Here is an 8151-nt window from a genome sequence, read left to right as displayed (position 1 = left end):
TTGGTAGGATATTTAAGAGGACAATTCCCTCTGTCTCAAGAATCTGTTATAAAATGGAACCCAAAATTATCGTCAGTGATTATTTGTCCCATTTGCAGATACTTCTCTATCAATCTCTGGCCTCTTCTGGCATTAATGTTCTCTTTCAAATCGTTTTCCTGGATTCTCCTTGGGTCATAACCTTTATTTGCACCCTCAGCAATAAGGTGGGAGCCACTACATTTTTGGTAAATGGTTTTCTTCCACACGGTTCTCCTAAGTTAGAGGGGTACCTACCACTGCCATCTGCTAGTCCCTTGCTCCCGTGCATCACGTAAAGCCATTGCTATTCAGACCTCCTGCTACAGGTTAAGCGATGCACTGACATGCCTTAAAAAAAAAAAGAAAAGAAGAAAAAAAGAGGCATTCCACAGCAAAGGGACAATTCAAACAGCCTAAGTAAGGAGCTTTTGATTGATCACAGCAGCCTAAGCATCTCTGTGAAAGGCAGTGCAATGATCAAGCACAGCAAGCAATCGAGGCGCTTGGAGCCAGCTAAGCCAGCCACGATTCAGCTCCAGAAGATTTTGGTAGTAAAGGGGCATTTTACAGCATTTCTCTTCTTTAATTCGTCTCAGTGCATCAGTCAAAAGATCTTATTTACAAAAGTCAGAGTCTTCAGCTCCTTTGGCCGAGTAGATGGCACTGGGTATCAATTTGCCTTCTCTGACTACACCTAAGACTGGGCTCATCCAACCTGACCGCACCAGCCGCACTGCAACATTTGTTGTCTCTGCATCATCAGTATTGGTGATGAAAAGTAGGCAAACTGGAGCAAACACAACCAGAACAAACCAGAGAGCATTCCTTAGAGAGGACTGATGAGGCTCACCATCTCATCTCAGAGGTCACGACCGTCTCACATTGCTGTGTTCATTCAGCGGAGGAACTCAAACACTCCCAGGATGGAAAAGCTTTTTTTTGTTGTTGTTATTATTTAATTAAAATTGTAATTGAGATATTCTTAAAAAAAAAACGCAATTTTTTTGTCTGAATTCTAATTAAAAATCTTCTTTTTAATACAAGTCACAGATTTTGTCTATTTTCATATAGTCAAAGGAAAAGAGCAAGCTAGGTTGAGGCAACAAGTGCATTAACAGGAAAGCATGGTAGTTAGAAAGCAAATACAAATAGCAGGGGAAGAAAAGATAAATGCTTTAAAAGAGTAATTTTTAACTACTCTCATGTAAATAAAAGCTCCTGAAAGCATTCCTTAAGATGTACACAGCCACTTTAACATCTAAGTTTCCTCTCACTCAAGTGTTTTGTTTTCTTTCTTTAAATTTATTCTTATTGTTTGACTGTGCTAATACCCCAAGAGTTGTATTTTATCCAAGTCTCTACAATCAGTTTTCTGTTGCTGGGGTTTTTCTCCACTGCAACGGGAAAGAAAGTACATAAAAGGACAACTAAGTTATAAAATTGGCATGCATCAGGATAGCTGCAAAGCTGCTAACTTCTCAGCCATTTCAAATCTTAAGCCATTTCCACCTGTCAGTGTTTCAGTTGGACAAAATTTCCACAGTTAAAAGCTCTGTATTTAGAACCATCTCAAAATAGTTTAAAAAAAAAAAAAAACCTTCAGCAGAACAAACAGATCATAAGCACTATTATACATGTTCTTCTCGTGTCTTAACACAATGCCATTCACTAGGATCGAGACAACAACAGTAAAAACTGAAAGGTACCTTACAAAGGAGGCACTACTTTACTAATAAATTCAATACTATGTAAAAAGCAATTCACATTTTATTTAAATTGCATTAAACTGTACAAAAATGTTTTATTCTTGCCAAAAATAACAGCAATATTTTCAATCTTGCTTCTAGACAAACAGCAAACTCTTATTTTATTCTTTCCTGGGTGAGTTTACAAGTAAACAAACAATAAGATGCACATTTTTTTGTTTTGAGTTGGACAAACAGACTTCAATGTTTTTTGGAATAATCTTGATTTTTAGTGTCTTTAAGGAATTTCATTACTCTTGCCACGCCTGTTAAAAGCCTAAAGAAACAGGTTGTGTGTCTCACACAAAGGAATGTAAACAGTCAAGAGATTAAAGAGGTTGACTCTTCCAGTGAAACCTTAAACGTACCTCTGTACCACCAACGTTCACTTTACGCAAAGAACAGTCCACAGCACGAGGCTTGTGCGGTCGCTGAACTCACTCTCCAAAATGCCAATTGAATACACATCCGTTAAAGACAAGTTTACAAATAAAATAAAATAAATTCTAGGTAACAGAAGTGAAACGGATTATACCTTTAACATTTTCAGTTTTTTCTTCTCCTAATTCATGAGCAAATACGTAACAGCCCCATCGGATCTACAGTCACCACAACGTACTTTTGCCAAGATGCAACAAAGTAAGTACCTAGTTAAGTCAATCAGATGCAGAAAGCACTTCTGCTAAGAGCATGGGCTTATTTTCAGGCTTGTTTGTTCACATCACATATTTAATGCAGACTAACAAAACATAATTTGGGTCACGGACCACACTTTCTTAAATCTGAGACCTGAAATGGAAATTCATTTGCAGTGCTTTACTTATTTGTGTGTTTATTTATTGGGATTTCAAAGTCTTTTTTGCTTCAGCCTTGAAACTCAACGAGCAAAAAGCTGTTTCACCAGACTGGTTAGAGCTTAAAAAATTAAGCATCTTTTGTTACTTCGGAGTTGTTTGAGGGAAGAAAGTCTTCTTGAAATTCAACTTTATCTGGATAGAGTTTAATGTAGGTGTCCACCATTAAATCTAGGTCGTGTTTTATATCAAAGTTTATGTTTAACAAAGCTAGGTTGCTTGACCTTTGCTCTGTCAAGGTGTTTTTCAGGTACGCCTTTAAGCGCTTCCGTCCTACTTCGTATTTCTCATTCTCCACCTTCATCACTGGAAGTATGGACAAGACTTTAAGCAACGCATACACGTTAGGGAAAAACTTTATGTCAGGCAGGTGAAGTGCTTCGTAAATAGTAGATGGAAGTTCAATATCTTTCCCCCGGTGCTTCCACTTGATTCTCCAACAATGAAGCTCAGCAGAAAGAGTGTCTGGATTAGGTAAGTCATTTTTGTACATGTCAGCGTGATGCTCCTCGGACGTATTGAATTTGAGCTGACCCATGACTGAGGGCACTAACGATAGACATTTAAGAGCTTTTAAATGTTGTTCTGAGAATATATCTTTTAATTCTTGAATTATATGGTCCAATGTGGGGATACTAAGGATCTCTTTGTAGTAATTCTCTGATGTTATCTCAGAGTCCAAGGTACCTTGTTGTGCTCTGCGAAATTTTCCAGGGAGTTTAATTTGTACATCCAGTTTTGTAGCCAAATTTGTTGCTTCCTCAAACCAAAATTCATGGTAAACGTCAATATTCTCCGCCACTTCATTCAGAGAATGCAACACAGCTGTTAAGCTGCTAGCTGCAAAGAACACATCTGAGGTTTGCCCCTGGAGATTTCTTCCAAATGCTCTCGTAAAAGACAGAGCATTTTTCAGAATTACAATAGTCACAATGAAGTCAAAATCCGTTATTGCGCTTGAAAGTACAAATGCTCGACCAGCAATGAAGTTGTTCCACCTGACAGACGAGTCACTGTTTACCGCATCCAAACACAGCACCAACGCTTGTATGAGGTCCACTAAAACCTCAAAAGTGTCGTGCCTGCCTGTCCACTGAGAACGGCAGATCTCCTTCAGCTCATTGCTCTTCTCCTTATTGTTCTGAAAAAGGACAGAAATTGTATTGTCCAGTTCTTCCAGCAATTGTGGGGACTGACGGAAAAGACAGCAGACTTCCTCGATTGTTCCCAGTGCCGTGGAAACTCCAACAACAGGAACGGATTTTGCCAACCAGACATTTAAGGCACAAGAGGAACACAGCGTATACACAGCTTGCGGATACTTCTCCAAGAGTCTTGTAGCCACAACTTTCATTTTAGAAGCAAACCCGCTGGAGACAATGTAGGCTTGACCTCGACAGTACTCCATGTTTAGTCCCCACTTTTCTGTGATAGTCGTATGGAACTTCACAGCTAAAATGTCAGGATCAGCCTCATAAGGTAAAAACCCAATGAATTCTTCTCTTAGATTATGAGAATCATCAACAAATCTCACCAAGACTGGCAAGTGTTCCTCTCCTGCTATGTCCACCACTTCATCGGTAACAATAGAAAAGAAGTGCGAGTCTCTTACCTCCCTCAGCGTCTCTTCTCTAATACAGCTCTCACAGATCTCAAGCATTTGTTTCTGCTGAGTTTTCGAACAATACTCCAGATTGACCGCAGTCATCTCAAACCGTTTCCTCAGAACTTCATCTCCAGCATTTATTCTACATTCCAGCAGAGCCTGAAAGTTATCTGAGGCATAAATACCTTCTGGAAGCTCATCAGCATTATGGCCATCCAGGGGAATATTTTGTTTACCCATTAGGATCAAAATTTCAAACAAAGATTTAAGGTAGTCTTTGTTTTCTCTTTCTTCCAGTGTTAAAGGAGTGGCTTCTTCTTCTTGCTCTTCCCCGCCTTCCTCTGAGACAGTGTTTTGCGCATTGCTTTCGTTCAGTTCTTGGGTTGCCTGTTCCCGTTCAAAAGCTTCATCAACTACAAAACGTAAAATACCGTGTTAAGGTAACACAACTAAAACATAACATTTGCTTTTCCCTACTATCCCCATTACCATTAAGTTACTGGAGTTCCGAGAACGGTTCCCGTTTAAAAGCGAGTCATTTGGAATGAGTTTAGATTGGTTATTTGAATCAAGAAGCAACTCCATTATCCTCCTGCTAAACATAAACTTTTGGTTACATATTTTACGTTACCTAATCAGCCTGAAGTTTTTCAACAGTTTTTCAAACAATTATTTTGCCCACTTACTCTTCTGCTGCTTCAGTGTTCTTATCTCATCTTCACTCTTAAAAAAAATTAAAAAATTGATGTCAATGTCTACCACATGACATTAAGATACTAAAACACATCAAGGTCGGATACAAATATTGTAGATGAGGACATTTTCAGGGTTTTAATACTTATTTTAAAAGCGCTACACGCCCTAAGAGAAGGAGGTTCTTTAGGTAGTTTATTGCTGTCACAACGTAACTGCTAACGACACAGGAATACTTTGTTACTACTACTAAGGTTCCCATTCTTGTATTAGGAGTTTGTTGAATCTGCATTATGAGCAAATTAATTTTATTAAAGAATTCTATTTCAGTAGGAACATGCACTATGCCAACAGAAAGAACTGTCTTAACTGTTCCCTAAGATTCAGTTAAACGACAGACTCATGAAGAAATATTTAGAAATCGTATTTCTCCGACATACAAGCTGACTTTAGGAACTGAATTCCTCTTAATTTGCAATATACTTAAATCCACAGATCTATAGACATCTTGTGTAAATGATACAAAAGAGCCATTGACCAAGTCACAATTCCACGAGAAACTGCTTGATCTTGGTTTTATACATGGATCATCTTTTGAGAACAATAAGCTAAAACATGCACGCCTGAATTACTGCAGACTTCAGAAGAGAATCAGGTGAACTGAAGATCAGAGTCACCATACAGCAAGAATTTCAGGGCAGCATGCCTAAGTTGTATTCAGTTAGCGCTGCATTAACAAGTAAAAGGAAGTTACACGCTTGCTTTTGAAGACAGGATCAACTCTCATTTTCCAGATCATTTCATTAAACTTTTCTGAGTAGATAAGAGTTCTATCAGTGTAATAGTTGGGTATTTAACTTACTATCAGCAAAATTATACTAGAATAGTGGTACAGAAACTGGAAACACCCAAGTGCTACGTATTATTAGACATTATGTATTTTCATATCAACTTACTTGCCTTCGCTGTTCTAACATAAAACAAAAATCTTACATTAAAAACTTACCAGCTCTTTTATCCTTTTCCTATGTCTGCTGTGGGGATTGTTCAGGTGACTTGTAAGATCAAATATAGTTGGCACGGCATTATCCCGTAAAACTGTTCTGTAAGGACTCTGTGGAGAGACATCTGGATTAGCGATGCCTTTAGGAAATGAGCATGGCCTCTGAAATTCTGTGTTTTTCAGACAGCGTGTACAAAAAAAAAACATGGCCTCTGTGCAATTTCATGGGTTTTGTGCAGTGCGTACAAAGTGGGTACACAGAATTTTTTTCCTGTTTACTATTTTCACTTTCTGATGCATCAGAACAAACAGGAAGTTATGCAATTCATATTTCAGGGATTTAAAGAGAACGCTGAAAATGAGATTTTTTCAAAAAAAAAGAGAGAAAACAAAGCACTACTACTTTTTCTTCCCCTTAGTATTCACATCACAGATCTCCAATGCCATAATTTCAATTTACTAGAATATCACGGTTTTCTAAAGAGTAAATATTCGGGATATACAGACACCTATGCATCAGAAAGGAAACAGTTTATTACTAGTGCTTTGTTTATCATCACTTGTTTCACAGTTCTAGAAACAATCGCACCAGCATTTTCACAACGAAAACGTTCATCTGGCTTCTTTACGTCAAATTATGCATATCCACAAAAAACTACAGTGAATGACCACATTGAAGGAACGTCATCTGTCAAATGAGTAGGAGGAAGGCTTCCACGTGGTCATGTAAATGTTTCTAGCAGTTAAAACCGTTTTAAATAAAATGCATTTGAATTTGCTGTGAACTTGAGTCATCTAAAACTGGACCGTTTCCACCAAGTACAGACCTTTGACTGATCGTGTTTCTACATGTCATTAGACTGAAGCAGATTTCAAAAAGAGTTTCGCAAAGCTTCATGTCAGATTCAGAATTTCTTCCAACATTCATCTGTTGGTTTGTTTCTGGGAAGCTGGCTAATCAGAGACCCTGTCACGTGTAATACCAACAGGAGCTCCAAGTTTGACCCACGCATTTTAATTACCCCACAGAACTGACTTTGCGTCTTTCAGCCCAGAAATCAAGACTTGGTACAAAGCCACAAATCCATCGTTTCCTACTGCTAAGCAAGCCATTCAAATCAGCATCATTTTAACAAGAAGAATTGAAAGCTATTATTTCATTAACAGGAAACAGTAACATGATTTAACCGGATAAAATATAGCAGGAACCAGAAGCTTGACAAATGTACGGTGTGTTTAAACCTCTTGGCCACAACCGAGTGCAATTTAACTGAATTACGCCACATGCACACTTCAGTAACAGCACATTAGTGATTTTAAATAATTAGGGGTATGCAGACTTACATTCTTGCACTGAATACATTATATAATGTTGTAACATCTAGTGACAGTAAACAAAAGAAGCATGGTTTTGCAAGAGGAAAGCACTGCAATAAAGGCCACGAGCACATTAAACCAGCAGAAGCAGTTTCTCTTCCCAAACTGCTTGTTTCCACCTCATCCTTTGTGCCAGTACAAAGATCTGGGAGTCTGTGCGGAGCCCTGGACCATGACAACGATGTCAATTAAGACTAGGAGATTCATTTTCCCAGGGACCGCTTACCCAAGGGACCAAAGATTAAAACGTGGCATTCTGATTAAAACCCTTAATGACATTTTGCAAGGCGCAATAAGCAAACGCTTGGCTTTACTCACACTTCTACATATCATAGAAGTCTCAAAATGTTTAGCGCACAGCCTGTAGTGCTTGTTGAGTTGATCTGGAGTTTTATCTTCCAAATCTGCCCTTCGACAGTTCTCCACCCATCTTTGACATCTGCAAGGAAGCAAAAATCAAAGAAGTTTAAGTTTAAACAAAACGCCCTACGATTTCAAACCTTACTCACAACTGGAGTGCAGCGACGCCTGCCCTTCACGCAGGGCTGTGGAAAGCTCTGTGCACCTTCCCCTGGAAAGTACCACGACATCTTTTTAAAAATCTGCTTTTCTCCTTTTGCTCACCGTTTAACACCACCCAGCAAAGTCATGAATCTTTTCCCTTTGAAAATAGTTACCTTCTCTGCCTACATTAAAAAAAAAAATGATTTTTTTCCTGATCTGTTCTGGCCACTTGGGAATTTAGAGTTGATTTGCAAAAGGTGAAATAATGAAAATTCAAAAGCAACCATTTTACAGACAGCGAAGTCTGAAGTAAGTTTTCATTAGATTTTTATGGCTTTTATTTCTGCT

At 38.4% G+C, this 8151-nt stretch overlaps 1 protein-coding gene across 1 annotated transcript; it reads right to left on the bottom strand.

Annotated features, from left to right (window-relative positions):
• Nucleotides 1–1770: 1770 nt before the first annotated feature.
• On the bottom strand, nucleotides 1771–7770 carry THAP12 (THAP domain containing 12). Its single transcript, XM_035330556.1, has 4 exons — nucleotides 7618–7770; nucleotides 5926–6033; nucleotides 4913–4949; nucleotides 1771–4639 (listed from the first exon to the last, which is right to left on the bottom strand). Exons 1-4 carry the CDS (start codon nucleotides 7630–7632, stop codon nucleotides 2691–2693), a joined length of 2109 nt encoding a protein of 702 aa, XP_035186447.1. The 5' UTR covers nucleotides 7633–7770; the 3' UTR covers nucleotides 1771–2690.
• Nucleotides 7771–8151: the final 381 nt, after the last annotated feature.

This window comes from Oxyura jamaicensis, chromosome 1 (genome assembly GCF_011077185.1).
Source record: "Oxyura jamaicensis isolate SHBP4307 breed ruddy duck chromosome 1, BPBGC_Ojam_1.0, whole genome shotgun sequence".
Taxonomy (NCBI): domain Eukaryota; kingdom Metazoa; phylum Chordata; class Aves; order Anseriformes; family Anatidae; genus Oxyura; species Oxyura jamaicensis.
The sequence above is the reverse complement of the archived record's forward strand: the minus strand, read 5'-3'. Positions and strand labels throughout refer to the sequence as shown.